The following is a 27,761-nucleotide window of genomic DNA, read 5'->3' as shown; positions in this document are numbered from 1 at the left end:
AATCAGCCAATACTTTTTAAAAGTATTAAATTAGAGATTAAGCTTTAACCTTTAACAAAAAATACCAGACCAATGAGAACAAAACTATTTTAATGTGAAAAAAACATACGCACTCAAAACAACGCAGAGCGTGCCGGAGTTATGTTTGGGACCATTTTACACCATTGTGGAGTGTAGTAAATGAGGAGACAAAAGACGGAGATGCGTTGAGTCAGCTTTACTATCCACTTCAATACTACTATCACACAGTACAGCGAGTGATATCAAAACACAACACACAACCGAAAACCGTAACTTGTCATTATCTACCACCCCTTCCTTAAAGGTACAGTCCCTTGGTGAATGTCTCTTTCAGTCTTAATTGTGGTCACATAGGCCCCCCCCCAGAATTCACACATAATGACTGAACAGGTACCCCAAATAGAACATGTGACACTATGCACTACAACAAAATAGAACTGTCCAGCACATAACAGTCCCTGAAACAAAGTCAACGTACAGGGGGGGGACTGGGCGGCCATACCGGCTGCGCTCAACAGCAGAGGGGCCAAGGGCAAAGGGCGGGGCAGGAACAGGGTTAGGGGCAGGGGTGGAGGCTGCCGCAGATGGGCGCCCACGCTGGGGGGGCAGTGCCAGCTGAAGCGGTTCGCCAATGTCCACATGAGCAGGTTTGAGACGGTCAATAGTCACCCACTCAGGCCTGCCTCCCATATCCACAACAAAGTTCTTAGACCCCCCCCACCAGGACACGAAAAGGCCCATCGTATGGGGGCTGCAGCGGGGTCCGATGGCCATCATGGCGGATGAACACATACTTGGATGACGGTAAATCCTTGGGCACGTAGGACCGTGGAAAAGGCCATGATGAGACGTCGGAATGGGGACAAAAGCGTCTGCAATGTTCCGAGACACAACCCGGTGTGAGCGGCACAAACGTCAGCGGCTTGTGGTCAACGAAAGCTGTGAACCACCAGCCCTCCAAAAGGAAACGGAAATGACGGGTGGCGAGGAAAAGACCCAGGAGCTCCCTGTCGAAGGTGCTGTACTTTCTCTCGTTGTCCCGGAGCTTCCTGCTGAAAAATGCCAGGGGCTGCCAGGCTCCACTCACCCACTGCTCGCACACAGCCCCCATAGCGTAATCAGAGGCATCCGTAGTAAGAGCAACTGGGGCGGTCGGAGACGGGTGTGCCAGCAGAGCAGCGTTGGCCAGGGCAGCTTTAGCACCATCAAACGCATCAGTCATCTCTGGGGACCAATCCAACATGTCTGCCGGTCTCCTACCCCGCAAGGCGTGGTACAATGGACGCATGAGCTGGGCCGCACGGGGGAGGAAACAGTTGTAGAAGTTCACCATGCCCAGGAACTCCTGCAGGAACTTGTCAGGGAGGGGAACTGCCCCTTGCGGGGTGACGTGGTGGCCGAGGAAAGTGATGGACGACCGGCCAAACTCGCACTTGGCTGGGTTGATAATGAGGCCATGCTCACTGAGCCAGCCGAACAGCTGCCGAAGATGCATCAAATGGTCGTCTGCGGATGCACTGGCCACTAGAATGTCATCCAAGTAAACAAATATAAATGGCATATCTCGCAGCACAGAGTCCATGAGCTGCTGAAACGTCTGTGCAGCCCCCTTGAGGCCGAAAGGCATCCGTAGGAATTTCGAAAAGGCCAAAGGGTGTGATGACTGCTGTCTTGGGGACATCCTGCAGGTGGACAGGCACCTGGTGGTAACCGCGCACCAGGTCCACCTTTGAGAAAATGGTGGCGCCGGGTAGAGGGGCGGAGAAGTCCTGTATGTGCGGCACTGGGCCGGTCGGGTGTGGTGGCATCGTTCAGGCGACGGAAATCTCCACAGGGAAGCCAACCGCCATCAGCCTTGGTCACCATGTGCAGGGGGGAAGCCCACGGGCTGTTGGAGCGGCGCACGATGCCGAGGTGCTCCATGGTGGCAAACTCCTCCCTGGCGATTACCAGCTTGGCAGAGTCGAGGCACCGGCTCGTGGGTAGACTGGTGATGTAGTGCTAGTGATGTAGTGCTCCATGCCATGCTTAGCCACCGCCGATGAAAACGTGGGCGTGGTGATGTCAGGGAACTCAGCGAGCAGGCGTTGATACAGGTCCCCATTGGCCAGCGTGTTCGACAGACAAAGCGCCCCTCTCCCTCCCAGCGTGCAGGGGTACGAAGCAAAAGAGAGGGCATCGATCAGGCGGCAGTTTGTAACATCCACCAACAGTCTATATGCACAGAGAAAATCCGCTCCCAGGAGCGAAGTAGACACAGCGGCCATGACAAAGTCCCAGCCGAAACGGCGCCCACCGAAACACATTTCCACATGTCTTGTGCCATAGGTACGAATGGGTGTGCCGTTGGCGGCGTCCATAGGGGGGCTATGCCCATCAGCTATGGTGTCCACCGGCTTTGCCGGCAGGATGCTGCGCTGAGCCCCAGAATCGACCAGCAGCCGCCAGCCGGACAAGGTGTCAGTGATGAATAACAGCTTGCAGTCACAGCCAGCGCTCATAGCTGCTAATGAGCGCTGGCCCTGGCTTTTCCCTGGGCTACAAAACTGCAAGGCTGACGACACTGCTTAGCTTTGGCCCCAAACCTGGAATGGTAATAACACCCCCCGTCCTCACGCTGTCGGCGGGCCATCACCGCAGCTGCAGTGTCTGGGTCATCCTCCGAGGGTGGAACAGATGTGGCAGACGTGAACAAATGTGGCAGACGTGCGCTGGGTGGGCAGCAATGCATGGACAAACTGCTGCCGTTGGCGAGGAAAATCCTGTCTGCCCCCACAGCCAGCGCTCGGTAGTCTTTGGAGGAAGTGAGGGGGGAACTAGCCAGTGCAGTGCGTACGGGTGACGGAAGCTTCCGCAGGAAAATGTGGGCGAAAAGGAACGAGGGATCCGCCCCGCCCAGCACCGCCAGCATCCGCTCCATTAACTCAGATGGCTTGCTGTCGTCCAGGCCGTTCAGGGACAGCAGGCGATCTGCCTTCTCTAGTTCCGAAAGTTCAAACAGGCTCAACAGGAATGCTTTCAGTGCGTCGTACTTGCCGTCAGCTGGCGGAGCCTCTAAGGGCGCACTCACACTATCCAAACCAAACCGCGCTCGGGCGCGTTTGACCCCCAAAGCCTGGTTTGTTTGACAAGTGTGATCGCTCTGTTCCGCGCCCGGGCGCGGATTGGTTAATCGCGCCACGGCCGGGTTGCAGAGGTGGGCCGGAGCGCGGTTCACTGGGGCTCAGGCGCGGAAGGCTGTGGTGTGAGCGCATTCGCGCCTGAGCGCGATTCAAAGGTGAAGACGTCAGCTGCGCGACCACTCACCTTCATCTGCCGCCGTAAAAACCTTTTGATGCGCGCAGCGGGGTTACGTGAATGTCCGAGCTGCACACGTGACAGATCAACTAAGCAATATGATGACATGTGAGAGGGCTGTCTGTAATCGCGCACCAAACGACTCCGGGTAAAAAACACAGACTTATCATTACGGTGGGTGCCAGTGTTAAGGGAGAGCTTTACTTCCTGCTTTTTTCAAAACAAACGCATTTTAATGACGAAAGCACGCCCGGACTCGGATCGATAAAAAGTACAGTGTGAGTGCGTGCACCATGGGAGAGAAGGGAGGGGTGACAATCGCGCTGGGGCATGGTTTGGTTTGGTTTGGATAATGTGAGTGCGCCCTAACAGTGCCATAGCCCTAGCCGTCGTCGAGGCATCTAAGGCTGCTACCACATGGAAATACTTCGTAACGTCTTGTGTTATTCCTTTCAGCTGGAACTGTGCCTCGATGTGCTGAAACCACGGCCGTGGATTATGCTGCCAAAAGTCTGGTAACTTAATGGTGGCTGCGTAGATAGAGCGACATTATCCGCGAGAGCGTCCACAACATGAGCATTCTGAATGGCACATAACTTGGTTCGAATTCCCTTGTGCATTCTCTTAATTTTGTGCAGATATAATTTGTAATGTTATGTTTATTTTGTATATATCTGATTAATATCATCTAGGTCAGGATACATTTCTTTGCGTTAAATAAAGCGCTATGCTCAAGTTTATGATAAAACTATTTTATTACTAAATTTTGGGAATTTATTGGTATTTGTTATTTTCATCACATTGTTCCAGGAAGAGCGGGTCCACAACAGTAAAAATAATATATTTAAATTAATTAAATATAAAAAGTAGCCTATCATTGTTTGAAAAATCTGCATTTACTGAAATTATTATTTTGCCAAATTGAAAATTAAATAGAAAATATACTTTGGGGACGGGCTTATATGAATATGTAATGTGAAAATATACCTTGGAATGGGTTGTGCATTCATACTTTGCCATTCCTTGGGTCTTTTTCAGATGGAAAATAACGCTCAAACTCATCAGACAGTGAGGTCAGGTAGCAATGTATCAACTAATGAAATTAGCCATTGAAGTTTGCTGAGGCCCGCTCATCTCTCCACATACTTCTCTGTCACTTCAGGTGCACCATGCTTTTTTTATAGTCCGTTCAGATACGACGTTGCTAAGCAAGGCGCAAGGTGCTCAAAGAAACACATTTTAATTTACTTATTGCTTATTGTTTGGATTAAATAACATGACATGTCATAGCATTTAAAAAAGACAATTATTATTATTATAAAAATATAATTCTGGGAATATTCTGGGAATATTTCAAGGCCCGGGGGTTGGGAATCACTGCTCTACAGCAACTCCTTGTTCTTGGAGGTCACCCACAAGGACGTCAAGCCATCGGGTGCAGGGTTTACCTTGTGGTCGTCTCCAGCCTATAGCTCTCATTGGATGGTCAGAAGGGAGGTGGAGGACATGGCCGAGCCAGCGGGTGCGACGTTGTGCGGCCAGGGAGGATGCTTTTGTCACAGGTCGGAGCGGACCACAGACTTTGTGAGTCACGCCCCTTCCTAGGTTCCACCTCGAGGAGGTCCCAAAAGTACCCCAATGACCAGCCAGCAAAGGTAAGTGCCCACAGATAAAGGACAGGACGGAGCTCCTTCGTCCCGGTCACACCTCCTGCGATTTTGTTGTTGCTCCCGTGGCGCCCTTCTCTTCTTCCTGAAGGCAGAATAAACCCACTATGAATTTTTGGGGAATAGGTGAACAGCACTACCTAGATCCACTGTGGACTAAGTGTCCTCAGGCCCGTCTCCAGTGGCCTCGTTCTCCTACTCAAGGTTGTGTTGAGTATTGGTTGTCATACTTTCCCTTCTACGTGGAGCCTTCTAGATACCCGAGATGGATGAACATGGACAGGTAAGTAGCGAGGATCGTTGGTGTATTCCTCCACTCTAGGTCTCTGTCAACACAGGGTGAGTTAGCTTTAGCTCTGGGTACAGGTAAGTATCGTTCGTTGCTGTATTCTTCCACTCTAGGCTCTCAAAATGTGCAAGATGAGTTAGCTTTAGCTCTGGGTACAGGTAAGTATCGTTCGTTACTATAATCTTTCACTCTAGGCTCTCAGACTGTGCAAGGTGAGTTAGCTTTAGCTCTGGGTACAGGTAAGTATCGTTCGTCGTTATAGCTTCCTACTTTTAGGCTTCATACAGGGTGCGTTAGCTCTGAGTGTAGGTAAGAATCGGTCGTCGTGATATTTTCCTACTTTAGGCTTTCAGTACATACAGAATAGATTAGCTTAGCTCTGTACAGTACCTCCACGATGAACTCATACACCTCCGTTTCCTCTGGGCCACAGATGGCAGTGGGTAGTCGTAAGGCTTGGGCGATTACTGGTGACAGCAGCTCTCACTCGTTCTGACAGGGGCTCCCCAGACCTGAGGGAAAACTTGGATTTACTGTACACACACAATATTCGGCCGGTTGGGTTAGGCCCGCAAGACCACAGGGCTTCACTCTGCCACTTCAACTCCTCCACTGATGTCCTCATACATGGTGGGGCAGTTTTAGACAGCAGTCGTACTTTGCAACAATAATGTCCAAACAAAAGAAATAGCAAGCATCAAGATCCGTTGTACTCACAGTCTGTGTTGATACTCGTCTCACTCTCTCCACAGCTTGCTTACCGGATGCTCCACAATTCCACCCTGACTTCACCCTGGCCGGTTTCCTTCTCCGTGTCTTTAACACAACACACACAAAGGTAAGTATGTTTCCTTCTTAACATTCACGTTGCTCACCCCGTTTACTCATCTGCTTCCCATCCTTCAAAGCACGCAGCAAAAATCCTCCAGAGCCTCACTCGTCCTGTTTACTTCCGGGTGTTTGACTCACCGCTTCGCCCGCGGTGCTTCTTCCCCATCAACATGCGTAACTTCTACATCTCCACTGCTCCTTTTGTACCCTATACATCCACGGAGACGCCCAGTCAGCAATCGCCACGTCATTCCTCTCACCTACTGTGAATTCGGCCTGATTTAGGTTGCCCAGGGTTACCCGGAAGTGACGGTGTTTGCGGTATTCGGTCCGGGCAGAACTTTTCCTCTCACCTTTGGTTCCGCCCTAAAAGTCACTCCATGACACTTTGGACTGGCACGTGCGGGCTCTAGCATTTGATTGGAAACCCACTGGGGCCACCTAATGTTCTCGATGGTTCTGAGAGCCAGAATAATCTTGCAGCCAGTGTCTTGTTTAAGGCCCAAGTCTCCGAGCCATAAAGCAGGATGAAGGGTACTGCTGAGTTGTAAATCCGGAGCTTCGTCTTGTGTGAGATAGTCTGGTGCCGCCAGAGTGGTTTCCAGAGAGATAGCAGAGCTGACACAGCCAGGCCTCTTATGCAGGTAATCTCTGGTTTTAGGTCCCTGTTTTCTGTCACTATGGATCCCAGATACACAAAGTTTTTGTCATTGCTGGGCCGGAGGGAAGGTGGATGCGGACATGAACTTGGATTTCGTCCAGCTCACCTGGAGGCGGAGCTTCTCCGCCTCTTCACTGTATATGCCCAGAGCGTCTCTGAGTTGGGTGTAGGACGTGCTGAGCAGGATGATGTCATCAGCATACTCCAGGTCAGTCAGGTGGTAACTGTCGAAGGACACCCGAGGACCCGCTCCCAAACCCTGGACATTAGATGGTCAATGATGCAGTTGAAGAGGTCAGGTGCGGCCACTGGAGATGGGAAACCAGTCTGAGTCTCTGCCGTTGATGCGGACACATTTGAGTGTTGCTATAAAGCAGCTTGAACAGGGCAATGATCTTTGGTGGTACTCCACAGGCGTGTAGGATACTCCAGTCCACAATGAAGTGTGGCAGACGGTATCAAAGGCAGCCTTCAGATCTATGAACCCGATGTAAAGATGGTGATCTTTACGGAATTCATAGGTCTTCTCTATAAGCAAGCGAACGGCGGAGATTTAGTCTATTGTAGAGCAATAAGGCATGAAGCCGGCCTGCTGGGGACGGCGGCTGCTTCTAATGGCTGGGAGAGCACGATTATGCAAGATCTTGGTAAAGAGCTTGCTGGGGATGTAGAGAAGGGTAATGCCTCTGTGGTTGCCATTTTTTAACAGTTGTCAAATATTAAATGTTTTGCTCATTGTGACAAAACTTAAATTACATACCATGGAAAATATTATTTATTGCCATCTGTAGTTTAAACAGAATCTCATGACAATCCATACACTGTAAAAATTATATCACAATATTTGTTTGTTACTTTAACTTAAAGGAACAGTATGTAAGAAATGTATATCACTTAATCATAAAATGGCCCTGATATGTCACTAGACATTAAGAAATCATTTTCATTTCAAATACTTATATCACTGACAACAGTGTTCTGGCCAGGATATTGTCATTTAAAAAGTCGGGTTGCAGCCCTCAACTGATGTTTATGTTGTCATTTTGTGTATTGGCCACCAGTTGTGTGATTGCAGTACCAGTTTTAGCCACAAGTTTTGTTATTGCAATACCAGTTTTGGCCACAATCCTACATACAGTTCCTTTAACAAATTAAGTTAAACAGTTTCTACTTGTTTTTCTAAGTTATACTAACTTAGTAAAACTTTAAAAGGAGGTTAAATTGACTTGAATAATTATGTTGCTTAAACTTCATGCTGCATTTTTTAAAGTGATAGACGTATTTTGTCAATTCGTATAAACTTTTATGACCACTTTTGTATGATTTGCTTTCACCTCTGTGACTTTGGGGTTAGTGGCAGGGTCAGGGCTGTTTTTTTAATAATAATCATGCTTATTTGTATGATTCACTTTGTACAAATTTTATACAAATTATCCAACTTATATGCACATATTTTCGTGGGATCAGTACTTCGGGACAGATAAAATTATTATTATAAATTATATTATTATTTTATTAAACTTGTGTGTCTGTATACCTCTGTTTTAACTCATTGAATGTTTTGCAGATACCTTCTGGACAAACCCACAGTTTCGGGTGAGGATTGAAGAGCTTGATGAGGAATGTGCTGGTGGGCAGTACCCTGAAAACATACTGGTGTCCCTCATGCAAATCAATGAAAAGAGAAACAGAAGTCTTGCTTCTGAACGCTCAATTGGCTTCTATGTTTTTGCGGTCAGTATTAACAAAAAAACAGTCTACACAATCTGTAAATGTCACAGAATACAGTTTTAATTTTAAAATATTTCATAATATATATATTTCATATATATAAAAAATGTATAATTATTCTTATTTCTGAATTTATTGTTTCTACTTTTACAGATACCACCGAAGGCAAGTAAATATAAATCAAAACTACTTATTAAATACTATTATTCTGATGAGAGTACAATATTTATTATTACTTTGTTTTTTGAATATACTTTGTTGCATAGTATTCATATAACAGGTTGCTTGAATACAGGTTTTATTTCATTCTTTTTTAGCTGAAAGATGAAATAGGAAATTTCCCAGCCAAGTTCTTTAATCAAAGAAAACCTGTGGCAGATACTGGGATCGTCAAAGCAAGAGAAGTGATGAGTTTCTTCAAACTTAAACCAGGGGAGTATATCATCATACCATCCACTAACAAGCCTAATGAAAATGCGAAATTCATTCTGTCCGTTTACTCAAAAATTGAATCTCATAAGAGAACTGGGAAACGTGGGATGACAGATGTTTGACTGAGGCAACGTGTTGTGCTTTATGTAGCATTAAATGACTAAGAACCACCCACTTAGAGCCATCCGACATTTATAGTTATAAGTAAGATTTTTTTTATCAATTTGGCAAGTTGTCATGTCCACTTGCAACACATACATTCACATGCATTTTAACCTGAAATATAATTGCTACTGTGAAACATTAGAATTTATAGTATATAAGAGATGGGAAAACCCAGTGTTAAGTGCTATGCTGTTTATAAACATCCATGATTGTATTTTTTAAACCAGTGTTAGGTCAAATATAAACATTTTCTGGTAAATTTTACCCAACAGCGGGGTTCGCCCCTTTTTGAACCAATGCTGCGTTGAAAATAACCCAGCCTTTATTTTGTACACTCCAAGATCTTTAACCACTCAAAATGTATGCAAACCAAATTGTGATGGTCCTTTAATGTATATGATTGTCTCCTTTTGTTATACTTTACTTATATCTGCATTTGTGAAACTTTTTTCAGTCAGTTGATTTAAGTTCTGTTAAACTCATGCTGTAGGTTTGTGTTAAGCTTGGGAGTGTATTCAGTAGTTAACATTTTTATGCAATTTTATCAGCATGTGCTAACAAAAGTAACTTGGAAAAGTGTGTACATTAATAAAAAATTTTTTGGACAAAGTACTTGTTGATTTTGTCACAAAATATATTTCTGTATAACACTCCAATCCTCACATTAATTTCTGGGAGATATTTACATTTATGCTTATGGCATAGGCTTACCTGAACTTAGTGCATTTAGGCATTTTACAGTATGTGCATTCCCAGGAATTCATGACCTAAGGGTTGCCAGCACCACTCTTTGCTAGTTCATGAGTTGAGTTCAGGTACATGAAACCTATCAGTTCTTTATCTTTAAGTGTTTAACACATCATTGTAAAGAGGACATTATCTTGGTTATCTGGAACCTTAACAGATTTTCTAGACTTGTTTCTGGTTTTCTGCTCTAGGCACAAATGAGCGTGTGAACCGTGTGCATTTCACAACTTACAGCAAACATTTCATGCCTGTGCAGTTTCCATACCAGGCAAAAATATATCCAGACAGGACGCTTCAATAACAGTTACGGTGTTCAGAATGTGTCGGTAGCCTAAAACCAATGTGGCAAAACATTAAAAACTGTTAGAAAGCTGACAGATTTTATACATATGCAGAAACAGACTCAGAATAATTAACTGCATGTTGTTGAAAAGCTTGTTGTTGCATATGGTAACTGCCCCGATAATAACACTGCACTCTCAGAAAAAAGGTACAAGAAAGTACAAAATTTGTCTCTGGGTGGTACCTTTTAAAAAAGTACACTTTTGTACCTTAAATACATAACTGTACCAAGATGGTAGTTTTCCTTTTTTTCTGCTGTGCGTAATGTTACTTTACAGAAAAGGGCAGTAGATTACTGAAAAGTGGTTTATAGTATTCACTAACCATGGCATTTAAAGAATTTTTATATCAACTTAGACAAATTAATACATACCTATCTTTTTTCACTTCCATGCAGGGGCGGCTCTAGTCCTTTGATTGCCCTAGGCGAGATTGAGTTTTGCCCCCCCCAGTAAAAAAAATTCACTCCAACAAGCAAATTATGACTAATGATACACTCTAATAAATTACACATACAAAAATGCTACAAATAATGTAAAAAAATTACAAACATTTATAAAAAAAGAAAGTTGCACATTAAGTAAGGTCTAAAATTAGCATTAGTTGCAGAAATCAAATCAAATTAATAAAACACCGTCTTTATTGTATAAATTAAATATAATTATTATTTTTTTGAGCTACAGAAGTGATTTTCTCTTTGTCTTGGGTTGTTTGATTAACATCAATGACACAGACCTAAGTAGGTTAATGTATTTGAGGTTACTGTCTCATTAAGAGAAGCTTGGATCTGGTTTTTGACTCTAATCTATACATAAACTTAAGAAATAAAGTCTCACTTTAGCACCTTTAATGGTTTAAAATCACTTGAATGTTAACATTTTCATGCCTTTGAAACGTGTAAATTATAAACTTTTTTCCAATTTAAACTTGCATATTAATCCGTGAATCGCATATGCGAGCCGAACGTTTGGATCATGGATCAACTGCGATCCGTCACAGCACTGATTAGAAGACTAAACGTTACCGGGGCTTTCTTCTTCCTTTCTCCGTTTTTGTCCCAGTGCACCAGAGGGTTTAGTAGGCCGCTTGATTTTAGATCAATGCGCCAGCAGCTGAGCACTTGCCTAACATAACGCAACTCCCCTCCCACCAAAGGGCCCCCAGGTGCCCCCATCACATTTGTCGCCCTACACTGTAAAAAAATTCAGTAGAAATTGCAGCTGGGTTGCCGGTAACTTACCGTAGATTTAAATTTATGTTATTTACTGGCAAGAGTTTGTTCAAAGTTAAATAAATGTTAAATATGAACAGGTCTTTATCTTTACAGAATAAGGCTATACAATGGCGGCCTCGTGCAAAGCATTCTGGGAACCAGAAATCATCATCAACCTTTTTCTGTTTCTTGCTTCAGATTTTGTTTCCCAGAATGTTTTGCTTGATGCTGTTTTTTTAGTTTTACTCTGTAAAGACAATGACTTGTAAATGTTTAATGTTCATTTAACTTTGAACAAAATGTTGCCAGTAAATAACACAAATTTAAATCTACGGTAAGTTACCGGCAACCCAGCTGCAATATCACTATAATTTCTACGGAATTTTTTACAGTGTAGGCAACTGACTAGTCCGCCTATAGCAATCGCCGGCCCTGCTTTCATGTTTTTCCTATTTAAAGACTGTTACACGCATAGATATGTATAAAGGCTAGATGGCTCAAGGCGGAGTCCCTAACGGCATCACCTGGCGGCCATCTTAGGACAGGGCGCTCGCTTACTCGTAGCATTGAGTTTAATGGTGCAGGTACTTTTAAATGACCATAACTTGCTCAATTTTCTACCGATTTTCAAACGGTTTGGGTTTTTACAAACGTTATTAACGTGGCTATAATTCTGGATGCTTTAACATGTTTCATGAATTTATTTTTTATTTTTAGTATAGGTATGCAGTGTCATAGGTACATCTTTGACGTTTATAACAAACCAAACCGTTTGAAAATCGGTAAAAAATTAAGCAAGTTATGGTCATTTAAAAGTACCTGCATCATTAAAACTCAATGCTACGAGTGAGCGAGCGCCCTGTCCTAAGATGGCCGCCAAAATGCGGACGTTGCACTCAATTGGCCAGCAGCGCGGACGAGCCATCTAGCCTTTATATCTATGGTTACACGAGTAAGTATGGTGGCACAAAATAAAAAAAAATTTAAAGGGACACAATGCAAGTCTGAGTATTATTTCTCTACTAGCTCCCCCTAGTGTCTGGGAGTACATGCTTTCTATATCTGAGACTTTACGAGACTGAAGGACACCGGGTCGGATACAGCGAACTTGCAAGTGGGGTATTCTTCCTACAGACGGTAGGGGCGGGCGAGAGAGTCTTCATTCGTCATGTAATGAGTCATTTAACCATATACAGACTTACGAAGATGATTTATTAACATAAAAATGCTGCCTTGTGTCTCTTTAAGCGGATAAGGGATGGGAGCTTGTTGTGTGGTGGAGGAGCACTTGGTTTGCAGCACTTTGGCCGCGGGCGCATTAATTTCGACGGAAGTTTGAGGAGGAGTACTCAGGAGTGATGATGTTACTGCGCGCTGAGGTCGGGGTGCTGCAGGCTGGGTGCTCTTCCGCCATGCAATATAGTTCTAATTTTTTATCCGCTTAAAAAATCACCACGTTTTATTTTGTGCTACCATACTTACTCGGGTAACTACTCATATAACAGTCTAAATTCATCCCTGTTTGGATCCTAAGGAATGAATGGGGCTAGGCTAAATGCTAACAAATTCACAATGCGCTGTGCAAAGATGAAGTGCACGCATTGAAAAAAGATAGGTATGTATTAGTTAGTCTAAAATTAGGTAAGAACATAATAAAATATTTAAAACAGTGACAAATATTTTTTCCTTTTAAGTGTAAAATGCCGTTAATATTTCACTGTCTAGTGCCTTTCTTATAACAGATGATAGTCACTAATTTAAAGCTAGGATTTTCTTATGGCTCTAGAAAAATATCCTACATTTAAAGCTCATTGGATTGGTTAAAAAAAGTTAATTCTGGTAAGATTTCAATCACACTATTTCAACTAAGGCACTGCTATTATGACAAATAGGAATGCTGCACTGAATAGATATAGAATCAGGTTATGCACCATATGCAGCACCACGTAGGGGCGCTATATGAACAGGGGGTGCAAACCATCAGGGGGAGGGGTGGGTGCACAGCATAAGGGTCAGCATACATGTTCAACACTACTTCAGAACCTTCAGGGTCTTATTAAGACATCAGCTGCTCTTAATGGTGCTCCAGTGGTCTGGCAGGTCATGTAGTCTGCTGAGGTTAAACCCCATTAAAAGACCAGAAGAAGCCATCTGTGCTGTGTCACTGCAGCCCATTTCAGTGTAATCCCATTATGTATTCATTTTACATTTATGGATTTTGGCAGACGCTTTTATCCAAAGCAACTTACAATGCATTACAGGCGATACATGTTTATCTGTATGTGTGTTCCTTGACCTATGACCTTTTGTGCTGCTGCTAACACGATGCTCACTAAGCTATACAAGAGTCTTTGTTGTATTCTTTCAGGGTTTGAGGTTGATGTTGACACTGCACATGATCAATAAACACATATTTACTGTCCTACTATCTACTATTTCCTCTCATGATTTGTGTTTAAAAACAGCAACAACATCAAGCTGATTTTTGCACTACTTAAAGTAAACATGATGTCATTTGTGATGTGACTTATTTCCAAATAAAACAGGACGTTCAATTAAACAAATGTAGTGCCTAATTTCCATCAAGAAAATATAGCGATATTTATTATAACATGCTTCCTTGCTATCTAACTCTGTTTGCCCAACATAACCAACAGGTGGCACTGTATGGACAGCAACCACAGAATACAGTAGTGTGCACCATAAAGGTTTTGAATACATTTTGAATTCAAATGTTCAATAAACATACAGGAAATTACATGAAATACAGTCTAGTTTAGACAATGAGGGTTATTTCAGACATATTAAGAATTCTGTTTTTGACAGAATAAAGTTAAATCTAAAGTAAAATAAATTGTATGTTAGTGAATAGATGCTATGGCATAGTACTAGCTTGCATATGATGCATTTTACCCTGAACTTGCCTCACTTCCCTTGCAACAGTTACTATAGGAAACCCACACTTCCTCTCTTTCTGCATTGCAATCTGACTATGCAAGCTGCTCTATGATAAAGGCCATTGATTCATTCAGTAAAAGTTCATTGCATGTCTGTCACTTGATGATGGGACTGACCAGGTAGGTAGTTTATAGTTCTTTGGAGTTCTTTAGTCTCTCTGAAGAAGGACCGGTGTACAGTACACCAATACAGATAGAAATCCTTCAGGGTTTTTGCACAAAACACATTCACTGCTATTAAATCCCATTAAAATTGTGCAGAATAAATATTAATGATACTCTTGAATATGACTACAGGATTTGACATTGTGACTTCTAATAAGATTATTCTGCCCAGCAGGAACGGAACTGTATCAATGTTTTACATCACAGGACATCTCTGCCTTTCATTGGTAGATAGTGACATCATGCAGAATGGTTTTTGCATGGTGCATGTACACACACATTCACAGTGCAGAAATGTTATCATTTTAAATACTGATAATATTCAAAACTACCAATTACAGTCAAAGTAACCAAACCCAATTAGGGTGTTCTCTCTTATTAGCCTAATAACAACACTGTCCTTAGATCAGCTTCTGACCAGATCAAAATGGGCCTACATATCTGCCTAAATTAATAGATTTTAATAGGATGTTAATAGGAGAAATACTATTTAATCCATTCCTCTTGCTTGGTGAGACTTCACAATTCAAGCTTAGAAACTGGATGAAGCTGCTTAGAAATTTTACTGAATGTGTTTGGTCAGCATGATGTTTCAGAGAAGTGGTATGCTGGTTGGGAAACATTTTCTGATAGCTTTGTGTAAGAAAACAGATATAAATGTAAGTTTTATTACTTTATTATGGAGACAAGTTTACAGTTTGATTTCAGGATTGTGAGGCAGTGGCAGGCCTGGACAGTGGAGCAATGGTGGGCCTGGGCCGTGGAGCAATGGTGGGACAGCTAGCCACTAGCATAGCAGGCTAGATGTGAGCAGACTCTGGTTGAGCAGAAATTATGTGAGCAAACTCTGGTTTGGCAGGAATTATGTGAGCAAGCTGTGGCATGCATGACGTCAGCAGGCTGTGGCATAGCAGGCTTTACATGAGCAAGCTGTGGCATCGCAGGCATGACGTGTGCAGGCTGTGGCATAGCAGGTATGACTTGAGCAGGCTGTGGCCTAGCAGGCATGAAGTGAGCAGGCTGTGGCATAGCAGGCATGACGTGAGCAGGCTGTGGCATAGCAGGCATGATGTGAGCAGGCTGTGGCATAGCAGACATGACATGAGCAGGCTGTGGCATAGCAGGCATGACGTGAGCAGGCTGTGGCATAGCATGCATTATGTGAGCAGGCTGTGGAATAGCAGGCATGACAAGAACAGGCTGTGATATAGCAGGCATGACGTGATCAGGCTGTGGTATAGCAGGCATGACGTGAGTAGGCTGTGGCATTGCAGGCTTTACGTGAACAGGCTGTGGCATAGTAGGCATGACGTGAGCAGGCTGCGGCATTGCAGGCATGACGTGAACAGGCTGTGGCATAGCAGGCATGACGTGAGCAGGCTGTGGCATAGCAGGCATGACGTGAGCAGGCTGTATTATAGCAGGCATGACGTGAGCAGGCTGTGGCATAGCAGGCATGAGGTAAGCAAGCTGTGGCATCGCAGGCTGTGTTATAGCAGGCATGACGTGAGCAGGCTGTTATATAGCAGGCATGTCGTGAGCAGGCTGTGGCATTGCAGGCATGACATGAGCAAGCTGTGGCATAGCAGACATGAGGTGAGTAGGCTGTGGCATAGCAGGCATGGCGTGAGCAGGCTGTGGCATAGCAGGCATTATGTGAGCAGGCTGTGGCATAGCAGGCATGACAAGAACAGGCTGTGATATAGCAGGCATGACGTGAGCAGGCTGTGGCATAGCAGTCATGACGTGAGCAGGCTGTGGTTTAGCAGGCATGACGTGAGCATGCTGTGGGATAGCAGGCATGACTTGAGCAGGCTGTGGCATTGCAGGCATGACGTGAGCAGGCTGTGTTATACAGGCATGACGTGAGCAGACTGTATTATAGCAGGCATGACGTGAGCAGGCTGTGGCATAGCAGGCATGACGTAAGCAAGCTGTGGCATCGCAGGCTGTGTTATAGCAGGCATGACGTGAGCAGGCTGTGTTATAGCAGGCATGATGTGAGCAGGCTGTGTTATAGCAGGCATGACGTGAGCAGGCTGTGGCATAGCAGGCATGGCGTGAGCAGGCTGTGGCATAGCAGGTGTGAGCAGGCTGTGGCATAGCAGGCATGACATGAGCAAGCTGTGGCATAGCAGGCATGACGTGAGCAGGCTGTGGCATAGCAGGCATGGCATTAGCAGGCATGGCGTGAGCAGGTTGTGGCAAAGCAGGCATGACGAGAGCAGGCTGTGGCATAGCAGGCATGGTGTGAGCAGGCTGTGGCATTGCAGGCATGGCGTGAGCAGGCTGTGGTATAGCAGGCATAACGTGAGCATGCTGGGCATAGCAGGCATGGCATAGGCAGGCTGTGGCATCACAGACATGACTTGAGCAGGCTGTGGCATAGCAGGCAAGATGTGAGCAGGCTGTGGCATAGCAGGCATGACGTGAGCATGCAGTGGCATAGCAGGCATGACGAGAAAAGGCTCTGGTATAGCAGGCATGACGTGAGCAGGCTGGGCATAGCAGGCATGGCGTGGGCAGGCTGTGGCATCGCAGGCATGACTTGAGAAGGCTGTGGCATAGCAGGCAGAATGTGAGCAGGCTGTGGCATAGCAGGCATGATGTGAGCAGGCTGTGGAATAGCAGGCATGACGAGAGCAGGCTGTGGTATAGCAGGCATGACGTGAGGAGGCCGTGGCAAGGCAGGCTTGACGTGAAAGGGCTCTCAGTTCCCACAGTGAAAGGAGAGGCACCCAACAACAAGGCATAGTTTATATATTTTTCTAGAGTTCAAAGTGGATTATTGCATGGCATTAAACAGAATATATATATATATCAGAGTTTATTCATAGCAGTTATGTGAAGTTGATCTGAATTCCATTATTTTCAAAGGGCAGTGTGCCTGAAAATGTGCATTGCATATGCCTGGGTGCTTTGTGGACAGATCTAAAGCTCCTGTCATACACACACTGCTGCTGATGTCTGAGAGCTAACATTAAGAAGCCTGTCAAAGCCTGATGATACTCTGGGTTCGTGAGAGCGTGTGGGCTAGGCAGTTATAATCAAACCATAAAATTTAACCCACAGTCTAAAGGAAGTGGTTGGTAACATCCTCAAACAGCAACTGTCAGTGTCATCTTTGCTTGTGGCCATGGCCATTGTGCATAAAATAGTCTAAACCATCAAACTGATTGATTTAAGCTTTCTGAGAATCATCACAGATAAGCCTTACATAGTAACTATACACTACAATTGTTTAAAACACAGTGAGGACTTTATACAATTATTTGCTAAGAACTATGGTTGTATTTTTACCAGCGTGATTCACTCGTCCCCCCGCCCTGTGCACAACAGAAAGTTAAACTCAAAAGGCCTGTTTGTTTTATTTTAATCTGGTGGATGAGGGTAAGAGCCTGATCACCATGTTTTTCAAATCTGTGTCCACCAGTGGCATGTATGCATGCTCTCTGAATGGAAATGTGTTTAATGTGCGTACATGTACTATGCAATTGCAAAATTGCAGTATTCCACATATGTGAACCTGTCTGTGAAATCCATTCTGCATCTGTATTACCCAGTGATAGCGTTGCGTTAGCAGCACAAAATGTCAGGATCCTGGGAACACAAATACTAATTAAAAATTGTATACTTTGTATACATGCACTGTAAATTGCTTTGGATAAAGTGTCTGTCAAACGTTCAAATTTAATGGTAAATCCAGGCTAAAGTGTTAGAATCAATCATTAGATGTGGCAACCAAGTTTGATTTCAAACATTAGTTTCTCATTGATTTCAATCGTTGACCTTACTCTGTCAATATATTAAAGATATTAAGGTTATTTTCACAAAATGTTTCTTACACGTAAAATGATTTTATTTAGAAAACAGTAAATCACTAAAATGACTTTAGCTGGGTTTTAACATCCAGGGTCAAATATATTACTGCAGTTACTACTTCAATAATAAGCATAATTACATTAAAGGGGATATTTTCACAAACCTTTTTTGACATGTAAAATAAATCTTTATTGTCCCCAAAGTACGTATGTGAAGTTTAAGCTCAAAATACCATATAAATAATTTATAATAGCATGTTAAAATTACCACTTTGTAGCAAAAATGTGCCATTTGTGGGTGTGTCCTTTAAATGCAAATGTCGTGGTTGGATATTGCAGATTAAGGGGCGGTATTATCCACTTCTGAGATCACAAGGGGAGCCAAATTTCAATTACCCATTTTTTTTCACATGCTTGCAGAGAATGGTTTACCAAAACTAGTTACTGGGTTGATCTTTTTCACATTTTCTAGGTTGATACAAGCACTGGGGACCCAATTATAGCACTTGAAAAAAGTATAAACATGGAAAAAGTGAGATTTTCATGATATGACACCTTTAACATAATTATAGTATTCTGTATATGTGAGTTTAAGTGCAGTTACAGTATTACCTTGATCCCATATTCCCATTATAATAACATTTTGAGGTTGCATGTAAACATACTGTAAAAAAAGCAAGCATGAATTTAAAACAACTTGGTTTTGCAAGTTAAAGGCGAGGTGCATGATCTCTGAAAGCCAATGTTGACATTTGAAATCACCTAAACAAACACATCCCTACCCCAATAGAATCTGGACCTATAGACCCATACATACGCAACCCAGGCAACAATGTCAGTTAGTAGACACAACATTACTGCTGATTGGCTCTATAGTGTTTTGGTAGTGACTCCCTTTTCTAAAATGACTCCCTTTTCTAAAGTTTTTTTTTTGTTCAGTCATGCACCCCGCCCTAATTAAACTTAGTGATTAAAGTTTTGGCTTGTGAAAAGTTAATATAACTTATAAAATTTGAAATTGTTTAACTTTTTTCATTTTTTTAAGTTAAAATAATATAAAAATATGTTGATTTGAGAAAATTGCTGTGTATTTTTTACAGTGCTTGTTCAATGCTTTGAGACTAACAGCACAAGTAGTGATTTTGTATAGCAATTTTCCATCTGTAGTTCTGCTAACTCCTCACCTGCACCACATGCCCGCAGGGTATGTACAGAGTTTCTCTTCCCAGTCATTGTCAAATAAGACAATCATGCTTTGTGATTGAATAACCGCATTATCTCTTCTATGTTTAAGTTAAAAAAAACAAACACAACAAAAACACTTACTCTCTGTTTTTCTCTCAACAGGTATTGTGTCGAAATAATGAAAACTTGTATCTTGGTATAAGCACCTTTTGTATTATTGCCTCCCTACAGTATGAAATATCGTTTTATTTTTTCCTAAGCAAGTCGCTTTGAAAAAAGCGTCTGCTAAATGCCTAAATGTAAATGTTACATATTTAACAAAGCATAGATGATTGACATGCATGTAAATTGGTCTCCTTAAAGAAACATACCACTTTTTTGAAAATATGCTCATTTTCCAGCTCCCCTAGAGTTAAACATTTGATTCTTACCATTTTGGAATCCATTCAGCTGATCTCCAGGTCTTCCGCTAGCACTTTTAGCATAGCACAATCTATTGAATCTGATTAGACCATTAGCATTGCGCTAAAAAATAACCAAACAATTTCGATATTTTTCCTATTTAAAACTTGACTCTTCTGTAGTTACATCCTGTACTAAGACAGATAGAAAATTAAAAACTGTGATTTTCTAGGCAGATATGGCTAGGAACTATACTCTTATTCTGGCGTAATAATCAAGGACTTTCCTGATGTAACATGGCTGCAGCAGGCGTAGTGATATTACACACTGCCCGAAAATAGTCCCCGCCTTGGTTACTTTCAATAGCAGGGGACTTTTTTCGGGCACTATGTAATATTATTGCCCCTCCTGCAGCCATGTTACATCAGCAAAGTCTTTGTTTATAACGCCAGAATGAGAGTATAGTTCCTAGCCATATCTGCATAGAAAATCGCAACTTTTAATTTTTCGTTGGTCTTAGTACACAATGTAACTACAGAAGTTTTAAATAGAAAAAAAATCTAAACTCTTTTGTTATTTTTTAGCGCAATGCTAATGGTCTAATCAGATTCAATGGATTGTGCTAAGCTATGCTAAAAGTGGTACCGCCAGACCCGGAAATCAGCTGAATTGATTCCAAAATGGTAAGAATCAAATTATTAACTCTAGAGGAGCTGGAAAATGAGCATATTTTCAAAAAAAGGGTAATGCCCCTTTATTTTTTTACAAAAAAGCAATTTGCAATTTAAAACAACACTGCCAACATTAGTTGTAAGGCTAGATCATTGTTTTGATCCTTAATTCTCATACATTTTCTAATATGACACTCCGTTTGCAAAACCAACACATTATTTCCAAATAAATGCAGAATTCATTGGTGAAAAACAAAATAATTGGGAGCACTAACATTTAATATTACTTTCAGTGACAGCATGCAAAAAATGTACAATAAATCACCATCAGAGAGTGATCTTTCTATTCAGTGCTTGGCACAAGAGAGGGGTCGCTTTTCTCAAAGTACTTGCCAAAACAGCCTTGCACTTCAATATAATATTGTTTTCTATGCCAACCAATCAGATCTCTTTCTTTTTGCATCATAATGTCTGTGCAAAAGGTCAACTCCCTCCTTTCTTCCTGTCTGTGGCTTTTATTTGAACTAGACTCATGGTGGATGATTACTGCCTCTTATATGAATGTGAAGGTCCTTAAATTCCCATTTCCATACATTTATAAAATGTGCTTGTTACATCTGCATGGTTCTTAAAATGTTTACTTTTTGCGAGTCAAGCTAAAATAATATTTATCCTATAGCTCGGCATGAAAGCAACACCCTTCTTCATTTCACATGTTTACAATTAGCATGAAATATTCTGATGTGAAAGAAAACACAGGCTGTTTGAATTATCTCAGTGCCTGTCTTTGCATGTTGCTTGGGTTTAGTTTTCTAAAGACCTGTAATTATGACTTGTTAGGCGTGAAAGATTTAGTCCTTACACTTTTATTTTTGAATGCAACAGCTCAGTATGACTATGGCCCGCTACAGGGTTTCAGTGACTACAGATGGCTCCATTCAGTCTTATGGACCACAACAGGAAGAGTGCAAACTATAAACCACTTCCTGTGTCAAATGAAGAACGGTATGTAGTGTTTATGAGCAGGGCAAAACTCTGAAGACACGCTGATGCCTTAGGGTCACAGATTAAAAAGAAAAGCAGTGGTGGTTTAAACTTAAATCATATAAATGAGGTTTAAATCAAAATTGTAATAAAGGAGATAGTGGTATGTAAAAAGGGAGACAGTGGTATGTAAAAACTCCCTGCGATCCTCTCAATCTATCCCATTTGGAAATCTTTGAAATATTAGTTGTTTCTAAACTGTAAAGTTTTTTTTGAGTGTTGTGAAAGGCTTATTAGAGGTCAAGCCATGAAAGGGTAAAGACCTCGATTGTATCTATTATTCTTCTACTTCTGCTATTGCATCTATAGCAGCCCGCAGAAGCGCAAGTAGGAAAGTTATGAAATTTGGCACACAGATCATTTGACGTAATTTTCGGTCATGGAAATGTATCCGCCATTTTGAAATTCTTGAAAACCCCACTTTTTCGTCCTCCTCCTACAACTTTTGTCCAATTAACGTGAAAATATCTATAGGCACTCTGGGCAAAAAGTTATGGAATTCGTGTTGATTGGCCACCCCTCAATTTCAAAACGCATGGTAGCCGCCACACGACAAACATGTCGTCATCTGAGACAACGTAGAGACAAAACATGCTCTGTAGAACAGTTCAACGCTATCTCACAAGAATTCGTACATATTTTACAAGTTGGCTAATTCGTACACATTCGTACGTTTTTGTGCAATTTGCCTTGACCCCTGTGACGTTGGGGTTAGGTGCGGGGTTTGGTTTTGTTGTTGTTCTTTAAACGAGAATCATACGTTTTTGTAAGATTAACTTTGTATGAATTCATACGAATTAGCCAACTCGTAAAATATGAATGAATTCTCGTGAGATCGGGCTGAACAGTTTTGTCTGTTTAGGGCTACTGTAGAAACTTGACGGCGACGTTCATGTAAGTGTGCCCACGGTGTACAAAAAATAGCTCAAGAGCCTTCTAAAAGTTACACAATGTACCTTTAAGGAGTAACTACACCCTAAACAAACTTTTTTTGGTAAATTATCTGTAAGAATGATGCTTTATTATTGCTGTTTATTGATTTTAGTAATTTTTTGACATTTGGAAGTGTTTCAATACTACAATATATGGTGTAAAAACGTCTGAGTGCTGCCCTCTTCAGGTTGAACGGTGGCTACTGCAGTTGAATTTTCCTATTGGATGTTGGGTCCAAAAAATAACTTGTGAGGTAAGCAGGTTCAAGCTCACCACGCCCTTGTTACGGTCTCACCACAAACTTGGTACGAGCTTAGTTCGTCCCTTCTATCTCAGTTGGGATCTGCCCACTTTTCTTGCATTTTTCAAATATTGCCAGTGGGTGGAGTCAGGCTTTGACCAGGGGGTTAGTTACGCTTTAAGTGATTTCCCTTTGTGCCCAGGTTGAGCTTGACTCCGTAATTGCTGCTTTTAGCTATATTTAAATCCTTAAGTTTAAAAAAGCTTGAATTGTTGGATTTTTTGTAGGCTTGCAATAGTGTGTTTAAAGTCATATTTGCATGCTAAATAAGAACTCATATAAGCTTTATATAAACCATTTATTATAAACCAAAGCATGTATAAAATGTGAGTACAGATAATGACATGTCCCCATGTCACGTCAGCAAGACAGGTTTGACCCACACAACCCTCTGAAAAAATTCTGACTCAGACTTACTCATGATTTGCAGCAACAGTTTTGTAAGACTGTTGCCACAGCAACGGATCAAGCAAACAGGCTTTTGGGTGAAGTTATCTTGCACGCTTGAAAAATGGGTGGGTCTGCTCTAAACCCACGGTTACACCCTTTACAGAAGTGAGCTACCACTGAAGCAGATTTACTGACATACTTTGGCTCAGTTAATTACAAAAAATATACACATACAATGTTTCAGCCAATGGTTGGGTAAAATACGAGCAAACCCTAAAATATGAGTTGACCCTAATATATAATTAGCTGATAGGTGTATTTGACTTCCATTCTTCAGTCAAACAATAAAATCATTTTTCAAAGTTAGTAATGCATTAAATGGTGTTTGGTTTTCTCAAGGCCACCCATCATCAAAAAATGACTCCATTGGGTTAATATATGTCTTCTAAAACAAAACATACCTCGTATGGCATTAGGGTTAGTAAAATATTGGGTAATTTTGGCTTTCCTTTAGAAACAACCTAGAAAAATGAAAGTTAATTTAACAAAATGGTTGGATTTCTCCATTTTGACCCAACCACACTGGTAAGTGATCACAATCAATTTATTTAAGCTACATTAAAAAAAATTAGAAAAACAAAACAAAACAAAAAACTTTTGTTTAAATGTATCTTAAATAAATTGATTGCAACCACTTACCTTAAAAATTTGAGAAAATTGAATGAATAATTTTTTCAGTGCATGGATTGAAGAATTTTTGTTTGTGAAATAAATATAGCCTACCATTACCATAGATAGTATATAAGTGGAAGGTTGGAGGCTGGTATATTATACATTCATGCTGTCTATTTGTTGCTCTGAAAGCTTAGTTGAAATTGCATGATGATCGGGTAGGAGGGAAATCTCTCCTAATGTAATAACAAAGAGCAAGCATTCAATTCCCACTGGTTGTCAGATCCATTAATGATTCGCCTGGCAAGCATTTCATTGGTTGTGCAATCTATCCCTCATGCCTAAACAGTGAAACAACATCTGTCCCATTCCACTTTCCCATTCATCGCCTTTCCTCCCAGGAAATCCTAAAGAATTCCACAAATTCCCATAAGAATACTTCCTCTAACAATTCCCGAGCTGCAGAGCATATATTAGAATATTGTAAGTGATAATAATAAACATTTTATTTAAGTTATTTTAAGACTGGTCAGCCAATAAATTAACTATGACCAAAGCCATGGGTAGAAAGGTTGTTTACCACTGTAAATTAGATAATCCAGTTTGACTGACAATTCTTTCTTTTAAAACTCCACCCCCTTGGTTACTTTTGATCCCCCAGGCGACCTTTACAGAAGTTACTATTGATCGAATTATAATGGGATAATTAGTATATTTCTATAAACAGTGTCATTTTTGGTAAAATGTGCTCATAAACTGGTAAAAATAAAATGGATATTATTTTTTACAAAAGCTGGAATGTGTAACATTATATTTTATCTGCAATTTTAAATGATTAATTAGTTTCAAAGTAAGCAGTCACATGATGAAAATTGTGTCAATCATCTGAAAAAGTCTTGTTTCTCAGAAGAGTTTTTTTATTATAAAATGCTATGATCTAGTGAGCATTTTATTTACTATGATTTTTGTTTTGTTTTAGGTATAGGCAATTTCATTTAAATTACATTGTTAACACTTGCCTAACACTTTGGACTTAAAAAATCTAAATCTAAAGGTTTGCATGATATTATATATTATTTTTTTAATGCAGGGCCTACTGAAAGACCAATGGTTGGTGATATGGTTTTGATAAAAATAAAGATAAGCACATGTGTGCATGCTGGGCTTGGAATTCGGATCAGTCTTTATGGATTTGGGTGTTTCATTACATACAATATACATCAGTGAGCACCAGTGCGATTGGTAGTTTTCTTATGCCGTCATTGCTAATATTGATTCTAGATGCTACCATTTGACCTTTCCCTCTTCCCCCTGTTTCTCTCCCACCATTCGCTTTTCCATATCCAGTGTAATCTGAGAACATCTGTAGCTGAGGTTCACCAGGGTCAAAGTACAGAGAATGTAAACACTACAGAGTCACTAACAAATCTATGCATTTGGTACACAGCCATATGAGGTACAATGATATTACTATTAAATGAATCATTTGAGTATTTATGCTTATTTTATTACTAAATATATTTATAAGATATAATGTACTACTTCCCTAAACATCAGTTAACGATTGCACCTTTTTTAACAGTTGAATACGAGTCTGCTGGTGGTCCTTATTGTAGAAACATGGATTTCAACTTGATTCCCAGGGAACACATACACAAAAAATGCAGTTTAAATGCAAATGCAAGTCAATTTGACTAAACGTGTCTGCCAAATGCATAAATGTAAAATATAAATGCATATGTAAACTTTTAAAAAGGGGTTATTTTGTAAATTCAGTTATTACTCAGACAGCAGACGACACTGGGCCAGATCTACACCGGATAAAGTCAGAGGATCCAATCCAGCGTTGTCTGTTGTGTTGTGGAGTATATGTACACATCTGTCTTGTGAAATAGCATTTTCAGGACAGTGCTAAATATTAAACAAGCTACAGTTTTACACTCTTTATGTTTAGTACAATATAGTATTGTATATGTAAATTGACTGCATGATTTGGTATTTTAATTAATGTAGCTTACAGTGTTGACATCCTGTATTTGTTTAATATAAGGGAAGCATTCTTCACATTACTCTTTCCACAATAACGTCCTAGTTCCCAATTCAAAATAAGCAGGTTTATGAGGTATAAAGGCCATATTTTCAGCTTAAAACCATTTTCTCTGCATGGCCTAAATGCACCTGCACATGACTGTGAAGAAGGTACCTGACAAGAAATAGACCTTGAAGATCACAGCCCATAGATGTTCACCTCCAAACATGTCTCATAACCATTTTATATTAATGCAGAAACTGTATTAAGCTAATATGACAATTAAAAACTGCAGTTACCAAACCTGTTCAACAGAAACTTTAGTCAAGCTGTACAAACAATAATGTTTACTTCAACTGACTGGGTGGTTTGTGTGTTAGATTGTGTGATAAGGGTGTCCATGTACTACACATCAAGTTCATAATTATGAACTTGAATTGGTTAAATACAAGCACCAGTTACCCCTATGGCATCAAAAAGATTAAAAACTCATTTACTGATGAGTAGACTTTAAGTACGACCTATTTCATTGCTCTATTCTGGTAAGCGATTTCTAGTTCTAGCTTTTATGATATGACCATTTTATTTTTAACACACAGGCCTAACTTCAATAATACACAATAGTTACAATAGTGGTGTAAGTGTAGTGGTTGAATGAATTAAAGGTTATGTTGCATTGAAACTGATACCAGAACAGGGTGAGTGACCTCAACTCAATGCAGCTTGGCACACCCAGGCAATAGGGATTGCTAAAGGATGTGTACACATCAGAAACAATGTAAACCAAACGTTTATTACAAATCAGAATTAATTTTGTGTAAACAACACCTAGACATAAATATCTGGTTTGAATGAATTGTTTTTGCACAATGAATGCGTACGAATGGTTTCTTTGAAAGACGCAGGTCCCATAGCCGAGTCACATGCATATTCAAACATTATAAGTTGTGTTCTGTTCCGAGTTAAATATATATAGAGTGCTATTATTAGCGTTTGTGTCATTAGCTCAACACCGCCGCAGAACTACACAGTACCACCCAACCTCCCACAGCCAGGCCTCACAACATACCGACCACTTCCCTTCACAGATCGCCATGAGATTCTAAAGCTAAAACTTCCTGCAACGCACTTACATTACTGTCTACTGAGAATGTGTTGGGAAAACTGCTGATTGGAAAATGTAAAAATAAACATTTGTTACTGAACTTTTGCCTGCCTTCATTAATCATTTGACTCATGTGAAGGTCTTTGGAAAGACTGAAGAAAAAGAAGTGATTCTCTTTTTAATGTTTAAAATGCATTTGCTTAGAGCTAGCAATTCTGAATGTTACTGAGCCCATTTATAAAAATACAAACGACCAATCAGAGGGGTGCGTTGAAGGCCATTTTAAGATAAGTGCAGGTGGTTTGGCATAATCAAACCATAAAGTGGAAGTGAAACTCTAAACCTGGTAGTTGTTTGGAAAGGCGCTGTCACACTTCCTCTTTAACTTAAGTATGAAAACCATCGAAAAACTGCAAACTGATGTTACCACGCAAACATTTCGGTTTTATTCACTGTGCAGGAGTTTACCCTTTTTCTGCATACCAAACTGATCAGTAATAAAAAGCATCTGTTTCCTCCATACACTTACTCACCGTTTACAAATAGTAACTTTTCAGGCTCAACACTATTCATGCCTTTGTTTTTACTATCTAGCACATCTCTTCATGGGCTATGAATGAAACATTGTGCATTAGGCGAGATATAAAAGGGAGAAACGAGATTATTTATACTTTAACCTTAGCTATTCAT

General features: G+C 41.2%; 1 protein-coding gene across 1 annotated transcript in view; it reads left to right on the top strand.

Annotated features, from left to right (window-relative positions):
* The window catches only part of LOC141365306 (calpain-1 catalytic subunit-like), a 51,393-nt gene extending 41,707 nt beyond the window's left edge, over positions 1-9,686 (top strand). The window contains exons 11-13 of the mRNA XM_073869505.1: positions 8,334-8,500; positions 8,651-8,662; positions 8,815-9,686. Of these exons, the coding sequence (XP_073725606.1) occupies positions 8,334-8,500; positions 8,651-8,662; positions 8,815-9,051 (416 nt within the window). The 3' untranslated portion in view covers positions 9,052-9,686. The remainder of the gene's footprint in view (positions 1-8,333; positions 8,501-8,650; positions 8,663-8,814) is intronic.
* The last annotated feature ends 18,075 nt before the right edge of the window (positions 9,687-27,761 follow it).

This window comes from Misgurnus anguillicaudatus, chromosome 7 (assembly GCF_027580225.2).
Source record: "Misgurnus anguillicaudatus chromosome 7, ASM2758022v2, whole genome shotgun sequence".
In the NCBI taxonomy this organism is placed as follows: domain Eukaryota; kingdom Metazoa; phylum Chordata; class Actinopteri; order Cypriniformes; family Cobitidae; genus Misgurnus; species Misgurnus anguillicaudatus.
Note: the sequence above shows the minus strand (reverse complement) of the source record. Positions and strands in the feature narration are given on the sequence as shown.